We start from the raw sequence: 27,823 nt of genomic DNA, 5'->3' as shown, positions 1-27,823 counted from the left end.
CGTTAGTGGTTTATATGGGGGCTGTCAGGGCTGGAGATATTGCTCAGGGGTTGAGCACTTGCCAGACGCGTAGGAAGTCCCTGAGCTCAAGCCTAGTGCCACAAAATAGAACAAATTAAACATCTTTGTGAGTAGTTCCTAGAGTCTTGGTTTAGGGTTTGAGACAGTGTGGCTCTGTAACCAAGACTGGCCACAGCAATTCTCCTGTCTTAACCTCCAGAGTCGTCATAAACCGTTTATGACCTTTACTTGACAGAGATGCACGTGTGAGTTTAAAATGTAAAAACAGGTGACCAGAGAGATGGCCCAGTGGTTAAGCTGCTCTTGCAGTGTCCCAACACCCACACAGTGGCTCACAGCTAACTGTGACTCAGTTTTAGGGGGCTGGGGGGTCAGATATGGGGGGTCAGATATGGGGGGTCAGATGGGGGGGTCAGATGGGGGGTCAGTTGGGGGTCAGATGTGAGGGGACAGGTGCAGAGAGGTCAGGTGTAGGGGGTCAGATGCGGGGGTCAGATGTGGGGGGCTGATATGGGGGGCTGATATGGAGGGTCAGATGTGAGGGGTCAGATGTGGGGGGGATGATATGGGGGGGTCAGATGTGGGGGTCTGGTGTGAGGGGTCAGATGTGGGAGGTTATATGTGGGGATCTGATGTGGGGGGGTCTGGTGTGGGGAGTCAGATGTGGGGGGGTCAGATATGGGGGGGCTCAGATGTGGTACACAGACATACACGCAGGGAGAACATACACAATTCTCAGAAAATTTTAACGTGGTAATGTTTCCTTTTAGATGACTGTCAGATTAAAAAGCGTTCATCTTCTCTAAATTCCAAGGTAATTACTAATTTCATAATTAAAAAATACTGACAAAATGCTCATAGGATGTTGAGATGGTATTTGAAATGATGCACCTTTTACTGAAGTCACAGAACTGGGATTTAAATCTTCTAAGCAGAGAATGGAAGGTAACAAAAGAGAAGCAAAAACACATTTGGTTAAATTGCAATACAGCTAGTCTTTTAGAAAAATACAGGGAAAATGATCATAAACATAAGCACGTTTCTCAGTGCAAACACGCACAGTGTGACCCAACAGCAAAGGTGTTCGGTGTGAGCTGAAGACAGATCCGTGAAAGCCTAGGTAAGAGACCTCACTCTTGGATGGCAGAAGTCATAAAGCCAAGGCTGGGGGAGACGGAAGTTCCGGAAGGTGATTTTCCATGCAGTGCCCTCGAACGCTCCCCTGCTTCCTGAGAGCTGAGCGAGGTGGCGAGCAGCGTGCAGAGGACATAACACCCCCTCCCCCAATGTTCTAATCGTACTTCTCTCTCCTCTGTAGCCATCATCTCTTCGAAGAGTGACTATTGCCTCTTTACCCAGGAATCTTGGAAATATAGGGATGGTAAGTGCACTTGGAGGCCTCTGCCTTGGAAGTAAACTCGTCTGTCCCTATGACCCAAACATAATTCTTCACTCAACTCTATCTTACCATTTCTCGGCCCTCCGAAGGTATCTGGGGTAGAAAACGACAGATTCAGTCGGCGGTCGAGCAGCTGGTAAGTGTGACCTATGCCCACTCTGGGAACCCATGCAAGCCGAGAGCGGGGCTCAAGCAGATGGACATTGACAATAACCTTAGATTTGCTCAGAGTGTGAGCAGTGCAGACATTAAAACTGGCATTCAGGTCAGGCGGTGGCGCATGCCTTTAATCCCAGCACTCAGGAGGCAGAGGCAGGCGGATCTCTGTGAGTTCGAGGCCAGCCTGGTCTACAAGAGCTAGTTCCAGGACAGGCTCCAAAGTTACAGAGAAACCCTGTCTTGAAAAACCACACACAAAAAAAAAGTGGCATTCTGTTGTGGCAGCTGCACTGGGGAATAAGGGTTACAGTGTGATTTCTGCACTGACTTGAGAGTTGGGGGACACACTGGCAGCAGGAACAGCTTTGCTGATCACATGGCCATTGTCTTTGTGTAGGAGAATTTTGGGGACAAAGCAGAGTGAGCACCGCCCCTCGCTACACCGATTTATTAGCACCTATTCCTGGGCAGACGCTGACGACGAGAAATGTGACGTGAAGTAGGTGACTTGTGGCGTGACGTGAACCTGGTGTGCGCTGAGGCCTGCAGTGATCTGTCATGACATGTCCATCAGTCTGGTGTGCGTTGAGGCCTGCAGTGATCTGTCATGACATGTCCGTCAGTCTGGTGTGAGCTGAGGCCTGCCGAGGGATCTGGTGTGAATTGAGGCCTGCAGTGATCTGTCATGACATGTCCATCAGTCTGGTGTGAGCTGAGGCCTGCAGAAGGACGGAAAGACTCTGAACCACTTTATAAATGTCGTTTGGGAACACGGTGGCTCCTCTGGCCCTCGGTGTGGCAGTACTTTGAGTTAAATAACTCCCTGGAATTTCCCAGACCTAGGCGTGCCCATTGCCAGGGTCACAAAACTAAAATCTCCATCACCATAGAGTACTAAACCAGAATGGGTAGAGAATATGTTTGCATGTGTAACATATGCCCTTTGTGATGTCTGTCTTGTGTAAAGGAGAGACATTTCATTCTCTGCTCAGCAGAGTTTGTCTTTTTGACACACAGGGGCTGCTATGTAGTCCTAGCTGGCCTCAAACTAAAAGCAATCCTCCTATCTCAGACTTCTGAATGTTGGGATCACAGGTGTCACCACATGTCTAGAATATGTTTAGCGAGTTTAATGAGTTAAAATATGCTGTATGCTTCCACAGTGAAAACCAGAGGGCAAAGGGTGAGGTAACTCGATGCCACTGCCTCTCACGCCACCTTATTTGGTCCATTTGGTCACCTATTATAACTTCTCCCTCAGGTCTCTCATTTAAGGGATTTTAAACATATCCCTGAGCGCCTCCAGCACACTTGCTCAGCCCTAAGACCAGGAAGAGACAACACAGGCATCTCACACATCCCGGGACCCTGCAGCCCGTGTCCCCATCTAGCTATGGTGACGGTCTGCTCTGACATCACAGGCACATGCTCCCCATTTATAGTGACGGCCTGAGCTACGTAGGGAAAATGACAAGGGCTTCCTTCAAAGACTCCTTGCCTACGACTTCACTCAGTCCTTGTAAACAAAGACAGAGATGAAGACGCTCATGGGACCTGTCCCCTCATGTCCCCTCCTCCTTAGACACTCTCCTCTGGCAATCATGGGCGTCATGAGCTAAGGATTTCAAAATTCAAATTGAACCAGGAGCCATTAGTTAGGTCAGTTTGCTTAGGTGGAGGGCGCCCTCTCTAGGTTATGATTTAAAATGCACGCAGTCTAGACACTTCCTAGGGCTCAAAGTACCAGTTTCAGCTAGCTTCACATTCAGAATATTTTCATCTGCTTTTTAAATTAACATGTTTAGAGGAACGGCACTTGGACCATATTCCAAGTCAGCACCGATCCAAACACTATCAAAAAGAAGCCAGAAGAGTATGCCTAGGGTCCCCTGCTCTGAGGAGGCAGAGACAGAAGGACCACTCCAAGGGTGAGGCCTGCCAAGGCTCTACCAGGAAGTAAGTGCATAGGCTGCTCCCAGGAGACACCGAAACAGGAGCTACCGGTTCAGGAAATGGGCCACCAACAGGCCGCTGAAGGATGGTCCAGGAGGGGCACACGGAGCCGCACTATTGAGCAGAAGTGGTTAAGGATCACTTAGAATCTTGAATTTCCTCTTGTGGGTGTCACTGGCCAGCATACTACACAGAAGTTATCTGAAATTTCTCTAAGTTTGGTGATCTAACATTTAGAATTTGAGACCTCAGTGATGGTTTGTAAACATAGCACATTATCATTGGTTTCAAAACCTATTTGCAGAACCCGAGATGCCCCTGAACCACCGGGAGAAGAGGCAGTGGAGACGACCAGGAAGGCCAGCCTTTCTGAAAAGAGAAGCAGCCCCTCCACCTGGGACAGCGGGGCAGTGTAAGACGCTCACTCACTGTGGAGGGCGGGGATGAAGAACACAGGGCTAGCCATGGCACTCAAACTGCTTTCTAGACAGGCGTGTGGATTGTTATGACTAAGATGGACCACAGCGTGGTGGTGGTGGTCCATGGCAGCAGCTCCCCTGACACTGCTCTATGAAGTGCAGGAACCTGACTCTGGAGCCAGGCGGCCGTGGCTTGGTCCCAGGCTCAGTCCCAGGCTCTCAGTCCCAGGCTCAGTCCCAGACAAACAGCCTGGGGACTGGTGCAGAGGCCAGTAAGGTGGTGTGAAGGTTGGTTTTCTCCAGCTTACTTGAGCATGGAAGGGAGCTGGTTCATTGGGACGTGCATTCGAAAGGATAAATGCGTTAGTGCCCATGTCACAGACCCCACATTGTAGCCGGCTATTCCTTTCATTCTAATAGTCATGAAAGGGGGAGGGGGCGCAGACTGTACCCTAAACCAGGGCTCCGTCCTAAGGCGCAGTTAAGGCAGCCTTGTCGGGGCTTACTGCCACCAGCAGAGGCGAGTCTCCAGGCTCCGCACGCGGTGACTGCCCCTCCCCTGTGCTCTCCTCACAGCTGCAGCTCGGTGACGTCCTGGGCCACTCACCTGCAGGCGTCCTTCAGAAGAGCCAACAGGGTACTCTGGCTCTTCTTGGTCCTCATCGTACTGTTTGCAGCGTTCATGAGCTTCCTCACCGGCCAGTTCTTCCAGACGGCGGTGGAGGCTGCGCCCGCACAGGAAGGCAGCGCCTGGATGTCTCTGGAACACATCTTATGGCCGCTTACCAGACTCAGGCACAATGGGCATCCACCGGTCTGACCGCAGCACAGCCAAATGTGCCGTTCTGTTTTTAACAGTTCCCTCTGAGGTTCATGAAGTAGCAATATTCAAGTAGTTATAGCATGAAACCAGGGCTTGCTGCGGGACAGTGGTTTTGTACTCTGTAAAGATTTGTCACTTGTCTGGTTTAATAAAATGCTGATTGGCCAGTAGCCAGGCAGGAAGTATAGGCGGGGTGACCAGAACAGGAGAATTCTGGGAAAAGGAAAGGCTTAGTCTGCCTTCGTCACAGAGGAAGCCAGACACAGAGGAAGCAAGATGAGAATGCCTCACCAATGAAAGGTGCCAAGTCACGTGGCTGACATAGACAAGAATTATGAGCTAATTTAAGATGTAAGAGTTAGTAAGAAGCCTGACGTAAGAGGCCAACCAGTTTATAATTAATGTAGACCTCTGTGTGTTTCTTTGGGGCTGAATGGCTGCAGAATCAGGCGGGACAGAAACCTCTGTCTACAGGGTTCTCAGAGCTGCTGAGATATTCTAGTTCCCCAGCTATTTAGCACAGGGAGGGGATGCCGCCTAGGGTATTTCAGCGAGCTTTCTGAGACAGAGAGACATAGTGCTTTTATTGAAATGTATCAAAATAAAGAACTACTCCAATCTCATGCAGAGAAACGTGAATACGGAGTGCTTTAGACCGTCTCGGTAGTCTGTGACAGCAGCGCTCGGACAAATACCTGACCCCTCCTGGGGTCTGAGGGTCCCACCAGCTGTCACACGGGCCTGAAGACTAGGAAAAGCTAAGAACCCGGGTGGACAGCAGCATGTGGCACACGGAGTCGATGAACTGGCAATTTGAGTGCCTCACCTTCTCCATTGCCTCTGGGGAGGCAAAGTCCTTCGCCATGTGGTACAAAGTAGAGTGAAACTCAGTTTCCTCCTTGAGGGCCTCGGAGAATACCTCGCTGTCTTCCCTGATCTTCAGCAACTGTGCCCTGTCACCGCTGAACATGAGGAGGGCCCAGAGATGCTCCTCTGCTTCCTCTGCCAGGCCTTCCTTCATCTGGAGAGAGAATTTCAGTTCTGGGAACGCCAAGACATGCACAAGGAAAGGAGCTGCTGAGTCCCCAGATCACCCAGCTAAAAGATAGTGTCACTCTGTAGACCAGGCTGGCCACTCTGTAGACCAGGCTGGCTCAGCATAGCTGAGACCACGCTGCATGCCCCATTTCTGAGTTTTAAACCACGCTGCATGCCCCATTTCTGAGTTTTAAACCACAAAGCTATGTGCATTGGGGCGTCTGTGGAGCATCTGCCCACGTCTCCATGAGACAGATGTTACCCAGGCACTGCTCTAGAAGCTGAGCCAACAGTGGATACCCCACCCACAGACACTGACCGCACCATGCAGACCCAGCTTTCACAGTAGGGACAAGAGAAAGAAACATGGTGGCTGCTCTATGCTGACATACTCATGGCCAAGCCTGGTGGTGGGGAGGGTAGGGAGTTAACAGCTTGGTGATGGGACATACATACAGTATGTATGAGGTTCTGGCTTCCAGCCTAGCTCAGGGGAAAATCAGTCAGCCTTGAGTTGGGAAGGTGTCTGTTCTATGCGTCAGCAGTAATGTGTCAGGAAGTTACTCTGCAGGAAGCCCATGAGCCATAGATACTTGCACACATGGATCCCTTATCAGAGTCGGTAAAGACAGTCAGTCTTTCAGTGGTCTGACACACCAGAACTCAGAATGTCACAACATTCTGAATGTCAATTTCCCCTTTAAGAGGAGGGGAAGGTGGTTCCATCCACTTCCTGGGTGTCTTCTCTTTGGAAGACAGGGTCGTTGCCTGGTTTGCATACTGTACCCTAAACACGACTCTGGAGGAATTGCAGCTCATGTTCCACTTGCTCCATCTGAATGCGAAAGCAGAGCTCAGTAGGGCCATTTGTCGATAGGCCTTCACCTCCACCATGGGGACCTGTCCAGAGGGGTGTGCGCACAGTCAGTCTTCGAGTGTTCCAGCCTCCCTTCCCCACCTCTCTGTCATTTGTCCTTATTTCCAATTTTACATCAGATTTGTGACTCTACTCTCAATCAGGCAGCGGCTTTCCCTTTCTGCACACGCCCTAAAGTGAACAGTGCCTACAGAGTCCTCCGTGAGCTGTCCCCAACACTGCGCCCTTCCTAGTCCGACAATTCCAGGCTCCTCGGCAGCCTGCCAGTAGGCTGCTCCCTTGTGGGGCCTGGTTGCAGCTGGGCTTTCTACCTAGAAAGAGCCCCCCACGTCACCCCACCGAGACAACCCCGGGGGTGCACACCTCACTTTCCAGCTGAGATTGCCACGGACCAGACTGTGCAGTCCAGCCTCCCTCCTCCTCTGTTTGCTCTGCCTTTCTAACGTGCAAGGCCCCTTTATTTATGCCTCGTTCTCTGCTAGAATGTCAGCTCCCAGGGCAGGCCCTGTTCTACAGACAGGAGCAGGGTGGTGCGCACAGTTAACTGTGTCACCGGGTCACTAAAACTGACCTGTTCTATCTGTGCATTTATGTCCACACCCTTCGGGACATGATTGGCAGGGGTCACCCAATTATTGACAAGGTGAAAAGACACCAGAAGGTGGCAGATGTGTTCTCCAGTAGAGAACTCTTCCGTGACTCAGGGCAGTCCCCACGCCTGGCACTCTAGTGCCGGGCTGACTGCTAGAACAGTCCAAAGCTCCTGCTCTCCAGGGGCCCAGATTCAGAAGGAGCACAGAATAGCACAGACACGGGGACCCTGCTGAAACCACAAAGGACATGGTTCTGCAGGCGGGGACCACGTGTGACGCGGGTAAGACAGTCACAGCCCAGCTTTAGACCCAGCACTGGAGAAGGGAAGAAAATGAACAAAGTGAGCGGTGGCTGGGGCTGCTTTTGCTAACAGTGACCATGGAGATGGCAGGTCTGGTCTTTCTCCCACCCCCAGAGGCTTAGCCGCAGCGGCACCTAGGTTCCCACTCCACTGAACTTAGAGAGCCTCGGTCACCTTGTTGTTGATGACGACATAGAAGTGAGAGTACACAGTCGGGAAGATGTTCAGCCCCGCCTCCTTCAAAGCCATGATGAAGGGCGCGGGCCTCATCCACTTCCCTTCTAAATGAGACAGGTGCTCCTGGCTTCTCAGTTTGATTGACGCTAACATGCAGAGGTTTTCCTAAATTCCAAGGAAAGAAAAGAAATTGGTTTAATCAGTATTATGCCAGGTTTGGCCTTCTCACTGTGGTAGTTCTGGAATCATAGGCCACTCTACAGTTGAACAGGGCAGTTGGTATGTCTTGGGCCTGATTTGGAAGCCCCGCCTGGGGTCCCATCACCTCAGGGTCCCCTCATCGCCTCAGGCAGCTCGCTAACTTCCAAGGCTCCTCTGGGTACTTGAAGGATTAGGAATGGTGCCTCAGACCCATCGTATAAAATGTGAGAGCACTGTGTGTTCATTCTGAATTAAAGTAGCCATTAAACAATCATGATTGTAATTTAGGACTTATTCTTAATTTTTAACATATGTGAGATGTAACATGCTGTAAACTGTCCAGTTTTGAAGGAGTACAAAATAAGAATGCAGCTAGTACTGCCTATTTAACCTACTAGATCTAAATGATCTCAGTATCTGTCCAGTGTAAAAATGAAGTCAGTTGGTTTTTTTCTTGCCAAATACTCAAAATCCACCATGCATTTCTCAGTTGCGGCGTTCATCAGTTTGGTTCAGCTGCATCTTATTTGAGAACTTGATTGCCACCTGTACAGGGGCAACCTGTAAAACCCAAAGATGCATGCGCACTGCACTGAAAGAGACCACCCTGGCCCCTGCATAGCGGGGCTCCCAGATTAGGCACAAACCACACCCAAACACCCGTTTTCACATAGAGATCCTTTATTAAGTGGTGAAGACTTATATAGAGTGGCTACTTTCTGTCTCCGGCAGAAAAACAGCAGCGAATGACCGTGCAGGGGGAGAAAAAGGTGCAGTCTGTGTCAGGATGGGCCACCATGCGGCGTGTTTCAATTACTCATGTTGATTGGGAGAACCAAAGGGAGTTTTATGTGTTGGACTTCAATACTTTGACAGCTAGACCTTGGCGGTCAGAAGGAGGAAGTGGCTGATTAAGGGAGTAGACCTTGGCAGTCAGAAGGAGGAAGTGGCCGATTAAGGGAGTAGACCTTGGCGGCTAGCTTTAGGATTGTACTCTAACAGTGTTCAGCAAGGCAGAGGGAATGGGGGAGACGGGCGAGGCCTGCCAGGGTCATGCTTGCCATGCCCGGGTGTAGCATGGATTCTAATTGGTCTTAATAAGAAGAACCCAGAGTCAGATATAGGAGTTAATGCTGAAGATCAGAGCAGCAGAGCAGCCGGCCACCAGTTCTTACGTCTATGACATCCTCAGACCAAAGGGACAATTCTGTTCCTACGAAACCTCAGACTGAAGCCGAGTCAGTCCTATCTCCTCCCGCCTTATACTCCTCTCTCTGCCCAGCCATATCGTTAACTCCTGTCTCCACCTCCCTAGTGCTGGGATCACCTTTGTGTGAGCTCTGTTTCTCTTTTAGACAGATTCAATCTCCCGTAGCCCAGGGTGGCCTTGAACTCACAGAGATTCACCTGCCTCTGTCTCCTGAGTGCTGGGATTAAAGGTGTGCTCCTGACAAGTATAGTTTAGCTCTGCACTCTGATCTTCAGGCAAGCAATATTTGCTAGATCACAAACAAAATGTCACCACACTCCAGCTGGCCAGAGTCTATGACCTGCATGTTCATTTAATAGACACAGGCGTCAGCCTCTGCCCAGTAGACTAGAATCATGCATGGCATCTTCCCTGTGCTTGGACTGGGTGGTGGGAGAAGACAGGGAGGCCAGGGAGGGAGGCTGGGCAGAGAGGCCGGGCAGGCGAGGCCAGCAGGGCAATACCCCGTACACTCTCAGGACAGCTGTCCTAATAGAAGGCAGGCTGACTGCCGGTGTTTTAAGGGTTTGAGAAGTCACCCAATGACCCCCTCAGAGGCTCTATTTGTCTTGTCTGTCTGAGACAGGATCTCACAGTGTGCCTCTGGCTGGCCAGGACCTGTGCCCCTGAATACTGGGATTAAATGTGTTTTCCACCATGCTTGTCCCACGTGGGCTCGGAGCCTGATGATCTGGTAGCTTTTCTACTGCATCCAGAAGGGTCACAGCTCTTCTTAAAACAGCTCATTTTGCACATCACAAACTCACCAGTGATACTGGGAAACTGGAGGGTTACACCCTCACCACGTATGTTTTAAAACACCTCCATGCTGCCTAAGAAAGTCCCTTAGACCACGGTGCAGCAAGTCCCTCCCCTCAGCCTGCGGCATGAATCCACTGCTCTGGGGCTTCCAAGGCTATTCCTGAGGGGCAGTAAGCAGTCTTGTTCACCAAGACAAGCCATAGAGACAAGGAGTGAGGCTTGCCGGGATGACTGCGCCAGCCCTAGGAACCGGGGAACAAGCTGGAATCCCCTCTCACTGCTGCTTATTTACTCCACGGACTTGGTTTGGAAATCACAGCTCCAGGGCGTTCTACGTGAGTGCTCGTGACACACCACGCAAGGGTTGCCGTACGTTCTACGTGAGTGCGTAGACAGGTTGTGACATCATCACCCACCTTGATGTGTATCTGGAGCTTGGTGAAAAGCGTGGTCACAGTGATGAGGACCCTGTTCACACCGAGGGGTCGCAGTTCCCAGGACTGGTAAGGCATGTTAATATGGGCGTCTTGAATCAAGGTGACGGGGCCCAAAGTATCCAAATTGAAGGTGATGAGCCTCTCTTCTCGATGGTAAACAACACAGCTGATGCCATCTGTCCTCCAGAGCTTACCTTTGCGACAGAAGATGACATTAGTTTCACGGGTTTCCTACAAAAGCGAGTAAAAACATCTAAATACATGTCCTGTGTCCTAATTGTCTTCTGTATTAAGACTCTCAAGGAAGAGCGCCCCTGCGGGAGATCCCTGCCTCCAGGGTCCACGACAGGGAGGGGAGACTCAGCTCAGCCTGTCTTTGTTGCCTTCTCTCATACCCGTTTCCAGCCCACTCTCCTGTCTGTGCCCGTGCGCATGCGCCCATCCTTCCCTGGCCCTGCTCAGAGGCTTGCTTTCTTCTTTCTTTCTTTCCTTCTCTTTCTTTCTTTCTTTCTTTCTTTCTTTCTTTCTTTCTTTCTTTCTTTTTTTACCTGCTTTGCTTTTTAAAGGTTTGTTTTTGTTTAAAGATTAAACTTTCAGGGATCATTTCCAAGTTTGTTACTTATTTTCATGTGTTTCTCCTACATGTATGTATGTGTGCCAACTGCATGCACTGCCCACAGAAGCCAGCAGAGGGTACCAGCGCCCATGGAACTAGAGCTACAGATGGTTGTGAGCAACTCAGAACAGAACGCAGGTCCTCTGCAAGAGTAGCCAGTGCTCTTAACCACTGAGCTACCTCCAGCCTTCTCACTTCTGTGTTAAAACAGTTGTACAACTCTGGTTTCCAAACATATGATCTCACTTTAGGAATCAGATGAAACTGTGCAGCCATGTCCCTGATGCAAAGAGGCATTTTTAAATCAGAGGACAACTTCAGGTGTTGGTCCTCAGCTGTCACCTTACTTGAGGCAGAGTCTGACATTGTCCACTGTGCAGGCCAGGCTGGTTAGATTTTGGGGTTCTCTGGTCTCCATCTCCCAACTTACTGTAGGAACACAGTGGCTACTGATGCTTGCTAAGTGCCTGGTTTTTCCATGGGCTCTGGAGATTCAAACTCGGGTCCTCACGCCACTGTAGCCGGTGCCATGCCCACTAAGCCTGCTCTCTAGTCTAGTGGGGGCAATCTTAGATAAACAATTAGGAGCCCCACTCTTAAAGTGACCCTTCTGGGCAGGCACGAGGTAGCTTGGTGGGTAAAAGTGCTTGCTGCCAAACCTGACCATGTGTGTTTGGATGGCTGGACTCCGTGGGGTAGAAGGAGAGGATCAACCCCTGTACGGTGTGATCTGACCTCCATGAGTGCTGTGGCATGCACACCCCCTCCACCAAAACAAGCCAATAATGAGTGTAAGCTACAGAAGTCCTGAGCTGGAGCTTCAGCGAGCACAGAACAACCCAGCAGTCGAGGCCTTGGGCTCCAGCCCAGCCTTTGAGGGGTAGGAGCAGGAAGGTAGGAAGTTTGGGGCCATCCTGGACTACACCTTGACTTGGAGACCAGTTAGCCTTTAGGAGACCCTGTCTCAAAACCATGGGAGAGGGAGAGAGGGAAGGAGGGGAGGAGGAAGGGAGGAAGTGAGAACCGCAGTCACTTGCGTTACCCGCCTTGCTGACTGAGGCATGGCTGTACCTTCAGCATCCCACCTTATGACCTGGGGGTCCTCAAAGAAGATCACGTTCTCGCAGACCTCCAGTGTGACCTCTATGGGTGGAAAGGCACTTTCTGGATCGGGTTCGTCTGTGTTTTCTGGAGGATATGTAAACCTCTGTAATCCTTCTTGGCGTATCTTTTAAAAATTGACCAGAATGATGAAAATTAGCAGGTGGTCACGATGGCCAGACCCACCTCTGACTAACGAGCTCTACTCCTGTCACCCACTTAGAGATAAATGTTTGAGGGGAAATCATTGCCAAACTTAACCACAACCACGGAGTTCCCTGCAGGCTGGGCTCCAGAAGTGTTCTTCATCATCTACATCTTGGGCCCCATGATGAGCCTGTATTCCACAGAGCCCATCACCAGGGCACAAGAGAAATCAGGAGACCCGCAAGGACTACAAGAAGTCTTCAAGTTCATACCAACACTCAAACACCGAGAAAGGAAGTGTGGGTACCCCTGGAGCAGCACAGGAAGGAGAGAGGTAGGGCTCAGGCTGACAGCAGATTCCTGCGGCAGGGTGGGTCTGTAAACCTTTGGATCCACACGGGGAGAAGGTGCCAGGGGAAGATGAAACTGTTGGAAAGTCCCGAAGAATATTCTCATGGGATAGGTGGGAAATGAAAAGAGCCTCGCAATCAAGCAAGCACACAGAGGCCTCTCAGGAGCCACAGCCGGAGTGTGGGGAGAATTCTGGGAACCGCAATGCCAGATGTGAAGAGGTGAAGCAGGACACTGACAAAATTCAAAAGCCCATCTCAGGGTGAGCCTTCCTATGGCTAGCGCTTTGAAGGCTGCCTTCACTGAAGGGTGTGTGTCTTCTTCTAAGCAAGCACTCCACTGTGGCGCCGCACCGCCAGCCCCAAAGGGATTGTTTCCTTCGTTTGCCCACCCAATGCCCTCTTGTATGGATTCTGTGGAGTGTGTGAAGACCGCACTATCTCCCGTAGACCTGTTCTTATTTCAGGGGGAGAAAGAGAAGGGAAAGGCCTGATCAAAATCAGCCAGGCAAGAGCCTCATGGATAAAACCCAGGTATGCAGACAGCACATAAGACAGTGTGTGGTACCCCTGAAACGTTGAGATCTTGCTAGGAGTGATCAGGGAAAAAAAGTATCTGCAAGACAGAAGTTATCTCCGGACACTTAGAACACTTACAGCATGAGGCCTGCCAAGCCAAGTCCGCAAAGTGGCGCTGGACAAGAGCAAGGGTGGCTTCTTTTGTGGGGCTGGGGTTTGAATGCAGGGCCTTGATCAAACCTAAGTCTTTGAATTAAGATTCTGGCGTATTTTTTGAAACATTCTGAGAAGGGCTGTCCAAATGGTCAGTTGGCCTAGTACAGGTAGGGACTTATCTTCCTTCCCAGGTATTGGGAATAGGAATATGGAATTAAACAAACAAACAAACAAAAACCCCTCTTTTTTTTTTAAGGTTTTGTTTTCTTAGAAATAAGAAACATTTTTCATGAGGAGCGATTTATGGTGCGTAGGTAGGATCGGTCGGCACTTGCACAACGAAAATAAAACCAACCCACTAAAAATTAAAAGAAATAAACTAGGGCAGTGCACACTTGGGAGGCTGAGGCAGGGGGGTCAGCACAAACCCTGGTCTGTGGCATAGGCTGCAGGACAGCCTGGAGCTCACAGGAAACAGCGAACAGAAGTTCTACAGGTGGAACCCGCCAGGTCCTTCCAGGAGGGGCTGAGGGAGATGGGGCAGCTGTGGCAGAGAAGCCTAAGCCTGGGGAGCCAGCCCAAGATGGCTGAGCCTCCGTGACAGCCCGGAAAGGACCCTGACTGTCAGATGCAAGTGAGGGTGTTGCTGACTCAGTGGATCTGAGGCCACCAGCCACTGTGACATTTGCGGATGCCCCCAGGTGCCGCTATGTCTCTAGACAGGGTTCCCAGTGTCCTCCATGCCAGGAGCATGCTCTACCACGGAGCTGAACCCCTAGGCTGAGTTCTGAGTTAGTGGGTGTCATGTGGAAAATTCCCGAGCGGTCACAGAGGTGGTTGCAACAAGCCTGAGTCTCGAGCAGAGCCAGCCAGCTCAGATCCCTGGGATGTCCCTCTACCACCACCCTTCATAAGCACATCTGAGCCAGAACACAGGCGTGCCCACACTTTCCCACAGAGGCCTCGGCACCGAAGAGGAGGGCTGTGGGGTGCTCAGAGTCAGGGTAGCAGACCAAGGCAAAAATGGTTACCACTTGGCCATTTAACAGGAAAAAACAATCTTTGCCAAGCTCTGATGTAGACTAGCAGTATTAAGGATCAGCTAGCACTCTTGGGCATTAGGACTGTGGGTTTTCAACTAAGTTAGTAGGTAAGAATTTCCCCCAAAATAGGATCAACGTGTATTAGATGCCAAGAGGATGGGAAACGAAGTAAAACAATTTCTACTGTTTCTGCGATCTCTAAGGCAGCGTCTCCGTGCCTCCACCAGCACCCAGCTCTTCACTGTGATTTCTGCGATCTCTAGGGCAGCGTCTCCGTACCTCCACCAGCACCCAGCCCTTCACTGGCTTGCACTGAGGGGGCAGCGCTAGGATGTCCAGGTGGTACACTCCGCCCAGGGTTGAGAAATGGCACAAGTCCACCTCGTTTTCATGGATCTCCGGCAGATCCACAATGTTCTCCACCAGGTGCAGCTGTGCTAAACGAACCATAATAGTGTGACTTCAGAACAGACCAGAACATTTTTGTGGTGGGAGGGAAAAGAAAACAAAATCCCAGGACTGGTAAGGGAGGTCTGTCTTTGGGTACTTCACTTTACACAAGGTTCTTGGAGTGTCTCACTAGCCAGCTGTGAGGGGAGCAGGTGTGCGTGGGTGTGTGTGCTTGTGTGCGCACGTGCGCAGTGGGGTAGGAAGGGCTCTGTTTGCAGTGCATGCTAGCATTGTAGAAGGTTACATATAATAACATGTATTACTGGTAAAACATTTTCTGTTTCATTTATTTTTTATTTATACAATATTCTGTCTGTGTGTATGTCTGCATGCCAGAAGAGGGCATCAGACCTCATTACAGATGGTTGTGAGCCACCATGTGGTTGCCAGGAATTGAACTCAGGACCTTTGGAAGAGCAGGCAATGCTCTTAACCACTGAGCCATCTCTCCAGCCCCCACATTTTCTGTTTCATAAAAGACAAAAACAGCTTGATCAAAAATTGATAATTATCAAACTTAGTCCTTAAAATGAGACATTACCTGACTGGAACTCCGAAGGAGGAGGATGGGAAGGTTCATGGTGGAAAAGTAGAACTTGGCCAATGTATCAAATGAAAAATGGTTTTTTTCAACAAAAATAGGCCCAGCTCATAGCAAACCCAGGGAAGTGGGATCCTGTGATCTAACAACCCAGGGACTGAGAAGGGACAGGGCCATTCTCACCTCTCAACCAGACAGCCACCTCCAAACACCACCTTAGCGGTGACCGAACCTGATTCTGCAGACTGGTACAGGTGTGTTGGTGCAGCCTCGAGTCCCAGTTCCCAGGAGGGACAGGCAGAAGGGTCCACATGGCAAGGACTGGGCTAGCCAGGGCTAGGTACTGTGACCCTGACCCTCCCCCCAGAGCTAACTAATATGTCCAGTCCAAGTTCCTTCAACCGTAAAATCCACACAGTGTTAGTACTGTGTCACAGTTAGTACCGTGTCACAGTGTTAGTACCATGTCACAGGGTTAGTACCGTGTCACAGTGTTAGTACCGTGTCACAGTGTTAGTACCGTGTCACAGTGTTAGTACCGTGTCACAGTTAGTACCGTGTCACAGTGTTAGTACCGTGTCACAGTGTTAGTACCGTGTCACAGTGTTAGTACCGTGTCACAGTGTTAGTACCGTGTCACAGTTAGTACCGTGTCACAGTGTTAGTACCGTGTCACAGTGTTAGTACCGTGTCACAGTGTTAGTACCGTGTCACAGTGTTAGTACCGTGTCACAGTTAGTACCGTGTCACAGTGTTAGTACCGTGTCACAGTGTTAGTACCGTGTCACAGTTAGTTAGTACCGTGTCACAGTGTTAGTACCGTGTCACAGTGTTAGTACCGTGTCAGAGTTAATACCGTGTCACAGTGTTAGTACTGTGTCACAGTGTTAGTACCGTGTCACAGTGTTAGTACCGTGTCACAGTACTGTGTCAGAGTTAGTACCGTGTCAGAGTTAGTACCGTGTCACAGTGTTAGTACCGTGTCACAGGGTTAGTACCGTGTCACAGTGTTAGTACCGTGTCACAGTGTTAGTACCGTGTCACAGTGTTAGTACCGTGTCACAGTTAGTTAGTACCGTGTCACAATGTTAGTACCGTGTCAGAGTTAGTACCGTGTCACAGGATTAGTACCGTGTCACAGTGTTAGTACCGTGTCACAGTGTTAGTACCGTGTCACAGGGTTAGTACCGTGTCACAGGGTTAGTACCTTGTCACAGGGTTTGGCAGGAGAAAGAGTGTAGAGCTAGCAACAGGCAGGCAGTAAGACACACGGATGTAGTGACATTACTCCCTTGAAAGAGATGTGGCAGGGGTCCCACATGTCTCCTTTGTGAAAGTTTAACAAACTTTACTCTTTAATTATCTTTTTTTTTTGAGACAGAGTTTCACTGTGTAGCCCAGGCTGTCCCAGAACTCACTCTGTAAACCAGGCTGGCACCAAACTCAGAGATTCGCCTGCCTCTGCCTCCCAAGTGCTAGGATTAAAGGTGTGTGCCACCACCGCCCAGCTAACTTTTAAATGTATTTAATTTACAATTTATTGGCCTAAAAAGAAGTCAGAAATACTGCTGTGCTCAAATCCAGACGGTGATGACACCTCTGACTGGGCGTCACCACAGAGGGAACTGTGGTGCTGATGTCAGAAGCCCCACAGCCCACTTGAGCCTCGTAGGTCTAGGGAGAAGAAAAACCTCACCTGGTATAACTACAGACATAGTTCAAAGATGGAGGAGCCACATAACTTGCTGGGCAGTGTGCTGCCCAGTACGCACAAGGCCTTGGGTTTGGCCCTTGGCCCCACATAAAGCTTGCTTGTGAGCCCAGCATTTTGGAGGTGGAGTCAGGCAGATCAGAAGTTTAAGGCCGTCCTCAGCCTCAAAGGGTTTGAGACTAACCTGGGCTGTATGAGACACTGCCTCAGAATATATAAATAATTGAATAAAAGAATACAAAGAGTGAAGTGTTAGGAAATGTAAGGAGGAAACAGAGGGTTAGGACAAATATGCCGGGAAGTCTACAGAACAGATTCCTTCAGCGTCACTGAGGGGGTTAGTGAGAGCTAAGAGGACAGAGATCATCAGGCAAAAGGCAGGCACGTGGTCACTGCCCCCTTTCCAAGGTGTGTCCAGTGTAGGTCCCTGCTGGGCCGAGACTGTGAAGGACTGAGGCGTGTGTCTGTGCATGTGCTTGTGAGTGTGCACTGCACTGAGTACAGAGAAGAAAGTTATCATTTCACTAGCAGCAGGGACTGAAGCGATGCTCCTTTGTGCAGGTTGTACTATGCAGCTTCTTTAGTAGATGAGACAGGCTACCAATGATCCTGGGATCGGTGCTGAATGTCACTTGTCCAGGACTTACATTTTTCTGAAGGACATAACTTAATATTGAGTAGAAGAAAGTGCTCATCAATGTTTTGTCTGATATGGTCCCACAGTTTCATTAAAACCAAAAAGGTGCGAGTGAGAGACAACAGAAGAGCGAACACCCCTTGTCTTGGGAGAGGGATGGTGAAGGATTTTGGCTTTAAAGATTTCTTTCTACAATGGCCTTGTGTTACTCTTCTAAGAACACCACCTCCGTTACACACCGGGGGTGATGGGAATACCTGCTGAGACAGCTTCACTTAGCAATCGCATCTCCAGTTCATATTTGGTAGCTTCGGCATTTTCATCCTCCTGGTAGGAAATCTGCAACCAAAGGACAGGCGGCTGTGAGTGTCAGCATCCACAGAAATTACCCAGCGAGTGGAAAAGAAGACGTCGGTCCACAAAACAGCCTGCGATACGGGCATGCCGTGGCACTGCATCCGGTAAACTCGAAACCCACAGAGTTAACCCATTAAAAATCTATCATCAGCCGGGCAGGCCATGGTGGTGCACACCTTTAATCCCAACACTCAGGAGGCACAGACAGGTGGAACTCTATGAGTTCCACGCCAGCCTGGTCTACTGAGTCACTTCCAGGCCAGCTAGGGCTAGACCAGAATAAGACCCTTTCCCAAAAACCAAAAACCAAAGAATAGCAATACCGTTCATCATCAGTACTTTCTAGCATGTAACCTAAATATTGTCGTTTCAGGGGAAACTACGTGTTGTTTTTATTTGCTATGTGCCTCGTCTCCTGTTCCTCACATGCAGTCTCTTCAGTACACACACCAGCATATATCCAGAATGTCAGCCGTCACTCCTCCACAATCAGCTCACTAAAAACAAGAATGGGACTGGGGAGATAGCTCAGGCAAGTGCCTGCCCAGCATGCAGGAGGACTGGGGCTCGACCCTCAGCACTGCATAAAACCGGGATGAAGGCTTACATCTGTGATCTCAGCATTCAGGGTCGAAGGCAGGAGATTCAGAAGGCCAAGGTCATCCTCAGCTATATAGCCATTTAAGGCCAGCCTGGGCTACATGACATCCTGTCTCAAAACCACTGGATACAGACAGACAACAACACAACAGAGAAGTAAACAAGCAAAGCTTCTAAGATCATTCAGTAGAAAACACTAAGCTAACATACATAGTCTTAGCTTCGGTTGCCAGTACCACACACACACACGCACACACACACACAAAACTTTAACCTCACACATGCTTGTAAGTTTTTCTTTTTGAAGGCCTGGGGGTTGAACCCAGGGCCTCAAAGTTCAGAGTCCCTTAAAGACACACTTTGCAACTTAAACTTTCAATTCAAAGACCCATATCCATCTGCTTATTTCTCAAGGTAATAAAATAGTTCTGAAATCAATTATTATTTTAAAAGTTCTCATAATTATGTCATAGTCAAATTAGGCCCTTCTAAATATTTTGTGCTACACACAAATTTAGAATACACCTGAAATATGTATAAAAGCCATCAAAATCAATTAAGAGACGGTATTAAGAGCCCTCTAGTGGCCAACTTCTTAATAAGCTCACGGAAAAGAAACCTACACTGTCATTTAATGGAAGAGAATTAATTTTAAATGTATACTAATCTTCAGTCAGCTTGACTAGATCGCACCCTGAGCAGAGTCACCATTCCGGGTGCTGGACTCTCAACCCGATGAGAAAGAGAAAGGAAAGGAGCTGAGTACCAGCAACCATCTCGCTGCAGGCTGACTGCAGAGGTCCCCGTCCAGCTGCCCAGGGCTCCTGCTGCCATGCCTCCCGTGATGCACTGTGTCCCCTCAGACTAAGAGCCCGAACAAACCCTCCCTTCCTTCAGTGTCTTCTGTTGTGTATTTTGAAAGATCAGTGAGAAAAGGAACAGAAAAGATGGCACCAAGGAGCAGTGCTGTCACTGGAAGCAACCTGGCCATGTTTTCATAGCTTGGGAAGGTGCTGTGAGGGGCACAGGGCAGCCTGGGACTGTAGGCCAGGGAAGCCCTAGAGATCTGTCCACAGAGCTCAGTGGACTGCTCTGTGGGAGACTGGAAGACCGGAACACTGAGGAAACAGAGGAGCCGGTATGGCTTTTCAGATAGCGTATGCATAGTGTGGGGCTTCACAGGGGACGGAGAGCCACTGGGAAGTGGGCTCGAAGCCGATTATGTTACATCCAGGTAGAGAATCTGGCTTCACTCTGCCCAGTCCCTAAAAATCTGAATGAGGCTGGACCCAAAGTACTGAACTAAGTTGTCCGACGGATGGCATTTCCAGACTGTAACATCCAGGCTGTGTGGTCACTGCATAGTTTGTAGATTCAAAGCGAGGGAGATGAAGGCTTTGAAAAATGGCCAGTTTGGTGAGGAAAGAAGTCTAAAGGTGCAGAAGAGGAGGGCACGGACCAACCTTTGTTGCTAAAGCTCTTAGAGCCATTAACAGAAACCTGGTCCCCTTCCCTGGGGCAAGGGGAAAGGCACCAGGGAGCAGGATCCCACCCATCAAAGGCTCCAACTCCCATCCCGCCTGGGCACCTCTGCCTCCGGACATCTGCAGGTGAAGTGCTGCCGAGCTGGAGGTCCATCAGCAGACCGTGTCCTGGGAACGCGCCTCACCCAGGTCACCCTCATCTCAGAGTGGTGAGAACTTAGCAAGCTGTCAGTGTTGGGACTTCTCCCTACCTCAGTTCCCAGCTGTGCCTCACAGCTCTGGAGAAGCTAAGCGGGCTCTTCAGCTGCACTTTGGGAGCATCTCACAGGATGCCATTGGTGTCTTCATGTTTCTTCAGTCATCACGCCAAACAGAAGCTGCCCAGGGCAGCGTTAAACAGTAACAAAAAGCAGGCAGGCTTAGCTAGCCACACCTTCAATGGCCACGTGGCCAAGGAAGCTAAGCTCCGTCTTCCTGAGTTCGGAGAGCAAATCAAACACCAATGGGGCAGACGTGAGGTCTTGGGACACACACAAGCCCTGCCAGCGTTATTGTGAATTCGTAGGTTTAGGCATTTAACAGAAAATCATCCAGGGGCTGGGGGTGGTGCAGAGAGGGTAAGAGCCTTAGATTGTTTCTCAGAACCAGAATGGGGCAGCTCACAGCCACTGAACTTCAGCTGCAGGGATTGCGATGCCCTCCTCTGGCCTCCCCTGGCACTGCACTCATGCGCACAGATCCAAAGGTACACACGTAACTGGAACTAAAACCTTCTACAAAAACTGTTTCCTAAATTACAAATTTACAGAACGGCAAACCATGACCCCATGAGGCCACTGTAACTGAGTCATGGCTAGAAGACAGAATGCTTTAGCTGTGCAAATTCAAGTTGGGGTTCAAATTATGTAGTCTCTAATTATTGTTCTTCAGTTTTAAGTTGATGTAATTCTTGTGTAAGATACTCGTGGACTCACATCAAATATTAACTGTGGTGAAGCCACTGGGTGCAGAGTGGGAAATTACCTAACATGCTCACAGTTCAGGAACCTTCTTGAGTAGTGAATCTCAACCCCTGGGTCATGACCCCTTGGGAATCAAACGACCCCTTCACGAGGGTTGAATATCAGCTGTCCTGCATATCAGGTATTTACACTATGATTCATAACAGCAACAGAATCACAGCTATGAAGCAGCAACAAAAGGAATTTTCTGGGTGGGGTCAGCACGGTGTGAGGAACGGTATGGAGGTCGCAGCGTTAGGAAGGGCGAGACCCACTGCTAGAGACCCATAAAGACCTCTCGTGTGCTCGTTGTTTTCCTGACGTCATGGCTGCAGTTACTGCCACTCTAAATCAACCTCATATCCTTTTATTTTAAATTTTCATTTACATTGAAATGGTGTTGGGTTCAGAGACAATTTCCCATGCCCTCCTACCCACACACACTGCTTCCTGTCCTACAGTTAAAGCAAATCAGGCCGCCATGCCTGAGCTGCAGGGAGTCGGACACAATCTTCACTGGCCCTGGGAAGGAGAAAGGACCAGAAGATCTGAACCCCAAGAAAGCAACCACCCATAGAGCTAAAACAAAACCAAACAAAAGTTATTCCTTAAAGAAGTTTTTCTATCAGTTTTTTAGACAGTCTTCCTGTATAGACTCACTGGTCATGACCTTGCAACCATCCACCCCCCTTACTGTACAGACTCACTGGTTGTGACCTCACAACCATCCAACCCCCCTTACTGTATAGACTCACTGATTGTGACTTCGCAACCATCTATCCTCCCTCCTGACAACTGACAGATTCGTAAAGATGGGGGACATCAGTATTTCTCACTTCTGCAGTGGCCCTGCCCCGTTTTCTGGTTCTCTTCCCTTCAGGCCTTTCAAATGCTGCTGTCACACTCACACACAAAACACAATTATCTGAGCTAAGAGTCAGCTCACACCCACTTTCTCTATTGCTTTAGATTCTAGAGTCTTCAAACTTCCTGAAACAACTGTTGTATTTCAAACAGGATTTTTCAACATGCTCTTAGTACATCAAATAATTCAACATTTTAAAATTCTATATTTATTTGTGTACAAATAGTACAGATGTGTGTTTGTGTGTGTGTGTGTGTGCACATGTGTCATGCCATGGCACACGTGTGGAGGTCAGAGGTCAACTTTCAGGATTCTGTGCTCTCCTTCCCCCATGAACGACCTAGGGATGAACTTTACCCTGCAGGGTCAATTCATACTTGTATTTCACACTGTCTATTCCTTAACGCTTCCCATACTTAAAGAAAACAAACCTTTCGAATCAGTACACTGCTTGTCTTGTGTACTCATGCTGAGGTTTGGGGGTCCCCGAAAATTCTAGTGGGCTGTAGCAACAAAAGAGGGTTTGAGCAGAGAAAAAAACTGTTCAAGTCCAAAGTTGTTCTAACAGAAAATGTGTAAAAATCTTGACAATTGGAAAATGACCACAAGTCAACAGCAGGAGCATGATTATTTTTAATAGTGTGTGCATGTGTGTGTACGTGTGTGTATGCACAGGTACTCAGGGCAGAGGGGGACCCTGGCTGTGTCTGTGTGTGTGTGCACAGGTACTCAGGGCAGAGGGGGACCCTGGCTGTGTGTGCATGTGTATGTGTGCACGGGGACACTGGCTGTGTGTGCACGTGTGTACGTGTGTGCACGGGGACACTGGCCATTCTGATCTATCCATCTCTACCTTATCCTCTAGAGATAGAGTCCCTCTCACTGACCTGGGATGGTGGCCGGCAAGCCCTGTGGACCCTGTTTCTGTTCTTCCACAGTGGTGGGGTCACACGTGTATGTGAGGCCACACTCTGAGGTTTTCACAGGTGCTGCGATTTGAAGGCAGGTCTCCATGCTCACATAGCAAACACCTTCTCTGCTTGCGGCACGAATAATGAAAACCCAGAGACAGACATTGGGGTCCAAGCTGAAGATCAGAAAAGCAAAGCAGTCAAGCTTCCTCTCCCAAGGCTCAGACATCAAAGGGGCGACCTCAGAGTGACTGCAGACTATCATGCTCTCCACCGAACCTCAGACTGCAATGAGCTCATCTCCTACCTTACATTCCCCTCTCCGTCCAGCCATATCACTCCTGTCTCCCCAGAGCTGGGATTAAAGGCTGTGACTCCCGAGTGCTGGGAGCACTGGTGTGTGAGTTCTGGTTCTCTTTAGACAGAATCAATCTCTGTAGCCCAGGATGGCCTTGAGTCCTGGGACTGAGTCCTACTCCTCGGCCTCTCATGGTGCAGCTCTGCACTACAGGCAAGTGTGAGTTATTAAAATACAAATAAATTATCACTATGCCTGCTGAGCCTTTCCCCTAGTCCCAGGCCTGTAGCAGTTCAATTGCTCAAATAGCACAGCAGAGAGGACAGGCCCTCTAGAGGTGCTGTACCTCAAGGTCATCAATCGCCTGGCTGGTAGCCAGCGCCTTTACTCCAGCACTCAAGCCGCAGAGACGGACAGATCTCTGTGAGTTGTGAGTGTTAGGCCGGGCTGGTCTACATGGTGAGCTCCAAGACAGCCAGGGACACATAGTGAGACCATGTTTCAAAAAACAAGTCTTAGAAAGCCAAATGCTGGGGAAATGGCAGAAAACGGGAACCCCTCCAGGGTGTGCAAGCATTTGTTGTAAGGTGGGACATGTCCAAGCACCCTGCACTGGGTCTCCCGGCTTTGCAGCAGCTAATGACATGACAATACAGAATGGTGAGGCCAAAGCAGCTGCTCCTCCAAGCACTGACAGTGAGCGGAGGGGAGAAAGACACACTGGAAACCAGGGCGGGCAAGAAAGGGGCTTCCGAATAGCTCTGTTTGCTCAGGAAAAGTCTTGAGAATGCCTCCAGGGACCACAAATGCTTACTGCGCAGAACAAACAACTCACAGAATCTGTTGAGAGCACATCGGCCCAAGTTGAATGTCTCATGCCTGCAATCGCAGCACTTGAGAGGCCGAGGCAGGAGGGCAGCTGTAAGTTGGAGGCCAGCTTGGGCTACCTAGCCTGGAATGTGTTATCAGATATCATCTCAGACAGGCAGACAGACAGACAATGTCCTACCCTTTGTACTTCATTGTCCTCTAGTGCCTCAGACATGATCCCCTCCTCTGGGACTAAGCTGAACTCTCTGTCTTGTTTCAGCCCTGGCTCCTCATCTTGGCTGGTGGCCTCCTTCTCTGTGCTGACGGCCTTCTCTGTGCTGATGGCCTTCTCTGTGCTGATGGCCTTCTCTGTGCTGACGGCCTTCTCTGTGCTGACGGCCTTCTCTGTGCTCTTTTCTTTTCTGAACTCCTCCTGTACGATGGGGGTGCGCTCTTCCCCAGGGACGGAGGTGGGGAACAGGGGGGTGACATGATCATAGCGTGTGTGTAGGAGCCGAAGGGCGACATCACTTGTAGCTAGTATCTTTGGGATTTCAAATCCAATTTGTGTTCCAGAGAATTTCACACTTCGATACCTGCCAGTAATTAATTGAAGGAGACAAAGAGGATGAGCCCGAGAAGGCCAGGGACTCACAGCACACTTTGCAGCTGCGTGTCAATGCCCCTCCTTTTGTGTCCCGAGCATACTTGATTTGCCTGGAGCACTGCGACCCAGTGCTCCTCAGAGTACTCCCTTGGGTGCCAGCAGCACTCAGTCTCTCCGTAGGAGCCTCTCAGTGCTCCGCCCCAGCTCTGACAATCTATGGTTCCACTTACGCTTGTCCTCCCAGGGTGTCAATTTTGTGCTCTGGTTTTCCTGGTGAGGAGGAGGAAGAGGCCTCCCTGTATGAACTCTAAGAGGTCCACGTGACCCTTCCGGAAGAATCTATGACACTGAAAACAATGGTTTTCACCGATGACTCTAAAATCCACCCCACTCTAGACTTCTCTCAGTGCCTGCCACATTTTTGATATTGGGCATTCAGTCAGTCTGGCACTGAATTAATCCTTGCAATTCTCTCCTGCTATTATGAGAATAAAGCCAAACCTTACTGTCCCCACTATTTCTTTCTTACGCAGGAAAGCCTGCCACCTTTGCCTCTTCTACAGATGGGTGTCCTTCATGAGTCTCTGTGTGGCATTCTACACACTGACATGTTGCCTTGAAGTTGACAGAAACCACAACATTTTGTAGAAAATACAACTTGGGAAATATTTTGTTCACTCCTTTTATGAAACATCAAAAATGAAACTCAGAGCCAGGCCTGATGTTACACACCTGCGACCCAGCACCGGAGACGCTGAGGCAGGAGGACCACCAGTTCCAGGCCAGCTTTGGCAGGGGGTGAAGGTGGAAAGGGGGTTCCTCACTTCTTAAAATAGTTTATTTATTTTTATGCACACGAAAGTTTTTTTAATACATGTATCCGTGTGCACCACTCGTGTGGCCAGCATGTGGAGATGTGGCATTCACTGTAACATATCTGTACTAGACACGGGGATGACTCCTGTAGCAATCCATGTTTAAACTTCAAGCCACCCTACTAAACGCCGTGCCTGTGGGGGTGTGGGTGGGGAGTACCTGGGGTTCTTCTTTAGGTTTGCCCACACATACAGGGTGACATTCTCGTCTTGAATGATTTTTTCCATGTTCCCACTGTCCAGATCTGCTAAGGTGCTAGCTTCCTGTAAGAGAGAAACATACGAGCCTCTACAGTCACACCGCGCAGGACAGTCACATGGTCACTGGTATACTGGGTTCCTTGTATTACTACAAGAATAATCTGGATAAAAGTAAGTTTAGATCAAAACGGCAAAGAATTTTTCTGGAAAAAAAAACTTGGGAGGTCAAGGGGATGGCTCAGTGGTTAAAGTGACTGCTATGTGTGAGGACTAAAGGTGGGGTCCCCCGGACTTCTGCTGATGCATGGTGGCTTCCTGTAATGTCATTCAGGAAAGACAGAGATAGGAATTCCTAGAGGAAGTTGGCTAACTAGACCAGCTCTATTGTGAGGTCTGGGATCAGTTGAGAGTTCTTGCCTCGGCATACAAGGTGGGGAGCAGGCAAGCATGGTCCTGTTGTCAACCTTGGGGTTCTGATTGAACTGGCACATGTGTGTGCAAATGCACGCATACACATGGCAGGCACACACGTGTGCAAATGCACACATACCCAGTCAGACTGGGGTCAGGCATTCTCCCTTCGCCTTCGTGTCCTGGCATTTCTTTCCACATCTGTGTGGTGCCAAGCGTGCCAGCGATGCTGTACCACTGCCCTGCAGCACCAGTTTCCCTGGTTCCCTCTGGCGCACTAACATCTGACTGTTACCAGCATCTCCTCTGCATATGTGATGGGACGGTGTATAAAATAAGATGAAAAGGTGCCATGTCTGCTTTCCCTTACAGAATAAACATCACGGGCACCAACAACCCTACACGGTCCCTTGCGCCATCTGTCCTACAACACACAGTAGATCAAGAATGTGACGTGCACGCTACAGGGTAAGTTCAGCTCTGCAGCAGCATTTCATCTGTATTTTAATAAATAAAACTTGCATGAAGGCCAGCGACAAAGCTAAAGCCACGAGAGGTCAGGCACTGGTGGCACACACCTTTAGTCCCAGTACTCGGGAGACAGAGTCAGATCCATCTCTGTGAGTTCAAGGCCACCCTGGGCTACACAAGATCAATGGAGAAATAAATCCAGATGGTGGTGGCCTGCAGCTTTAATCCCAGCACTAGAGGGAATATGAAATAAGAGGGGAGAGAGGGGCTGTCTGCTTAGTCTGCAGTTACCCAGCCTTGGTAAAGGTAAGACTTCTCTAGCGGCTTGGCTGCTTTGCTTTTCTGGTTTTCAGGTTGATTTATTTATTAAAATACAAATAGTAAACCTCTGCACAGCTCTCTCTGAAGGACTGTTTAAACTTAGACCACATCCCACCAAGGCTGACCCTCTGGCTGACTCTTCTAAACCAGAAGAACCAGAAGACAAAATGGCTGAAGCAATGTGTTCCCGCAGACTGTGTTCTGATGACTGTACAGTGTGTGCCCGCAGACTGTGTTCTGATGACTGTGCAGTGTGTGCCCGCAGACTGTGTTCTGATGACTGTGCAGTGTGTGCCCGCAGACTGTGTTCTGATGACTGTGCAGTGTGTGTCCGCAGACTGTGTTCTGATGACTGTGCAGTGTGTGCCCGCAGACTGTGTTCTGATGACTGTGCAGTGTGTGTACGCAGACTGTGTTCTGATGACTGTGCAGTGTGTGTCCGCAGACTGTGTTCTGATGACTGTGCAGTGTTCTGCTGCAGACTGTGTTCTGATGACTGTGCAGTGTGTGCCCACAGCCTGTGTTCTGATGACTGTGCAGTGTACGCCCACAGCCTGTGTTCTGATGACTGTGCAGTGTGTGCCCGCAGACTGTGTTCTGATGACTGTGCAGTGTTCTGCTGCAGACTGTGTTCTGATGACTGTGTAGTGTGTGCCCACAGCCTGTGTTCTGATGACTGTGCAGTGTGTGCCCGCAGACTGTGTTCTGATGACTGTGTAGTGTGTGCCCACAGCCTGTGTTCTGATGATTGTGCAGTGTGTGCCCGCAGCCTGTGTTCTGATGACTGTATAGTGTGTGCCCGCAGACTGTGTTCTGACGATTCTTCAAAAAGTGTAACAGAATTAAAACTTATAAAACATTCGTTGGAACTTTAGACTAGGGCCAGATATAGAATTATGAAATGGTGAGTTTTATGAAGTATACCAGCTT

The 27,823-nt window shown here is 49.5% G+C and overlaps 2 protein-coding genes across 7 annotated transcripts in view; one reads left to right on the top strand and one right to left on the bottom strand.

The window, feature by feature from the left end:
• The window catches only part of Irag2 (inositol 1,4,5-triphosphate receptor associated 2), a 49,640-nt gene extending 44,280 nt beyond the window's left edge, over positions 1-5,360 (top strand). For all 6 annotated transcript variants that reach the window (XM_057771506.1, XM_057771515.1, XM_057771525.1 and 3 more), the window contains 6 exons: positions 792-835; positions 1,340-1,402; positions 1,510-1,556; positions 1,977-2,078; positions 3,837-3,944; positions 4,528-5,360. In XM_057771506.1, coding sequence (XP_057627489.1) covers positions 792-835; positions 1,340-1,402; positions 1,510-1,556; positions 1,977-2,078; positions 3,837-3,944; positions 4,528-4,771 — 608 coding nt within the window. In that variant the 3' untranslated portion in view covers positions 4,772-5,360. The remainder of the gene's footprint in view (positions 1-791; positions 836-1,339; positions 1,403-1,509; positions 1,557-1,976; positions 2,079-3,836; positions 3,945-4,527) is intronic.
• A 145-nt stretch (positions 5,361-5,505) lies between these two features.
• Positions 5,506-27,823, bottom strand: part of Dnai7 (dynein axonemal intermediate chain 7) — a 43,981-nt gene continuing 21,663 nt past the window's right edge. Inside the window, exons 8-16 of the mRNA XM_057785828.1 lie at positions 25,650-25,753; positions 24,207-24,603; positions 17,939-18,020; positions 14,622-14,779; positions 12,098-12,254; positions 10,390-10,604; positions 7,759-7,926; positions 6,599-6,712; positions 5,506-5,795 (exon numbers count right to left, since the gene is read on the bottom strand). Of these exons, the coding sequence (XP_057641811.1) occupies positions 5,523-5,795; positions 6,599-6,712; positions 7,759-7,926; positions 10,390-10,604; positions 12,098-12,254; positions 14,622-14,779; positions 17,939-18,020; positions 24,207-24,603; positions 25,650-25,753 (1,668 nt within the window). The 3' untranslated portion in view covers positions 5,506-5,522. The remainder of the gene's footprint in view (positions 5,796-6,598; positions 6,713-7,758; positions 7,927-10,389; positions 10,605-12,097; positions 12,255-14,621; positions 14,780-17,938; positions 18,021-24,206; positions 24,604-25,649; positions 25,754-27,823) is intronic.

Source organism: Chionomys nivalis, chromosome 1 (genome assembly GCF_950005125.1).
Source record: "Chionomys nivalis chromosome 1, mChiNiv1.1, whole genome shotgun sequence".
In the NCBI taxonomy this organism is placed as follows: Eukaryota; Metazoa; Chordata; class Mammalia; order Rodentia; family Cricetidae; genus Chionomys; species Chionomys nivalis.
Note: the sequence above shows the minus strand (reverse complement) of the source record. Positions and strands in the feature narration are given on the sequence as shown.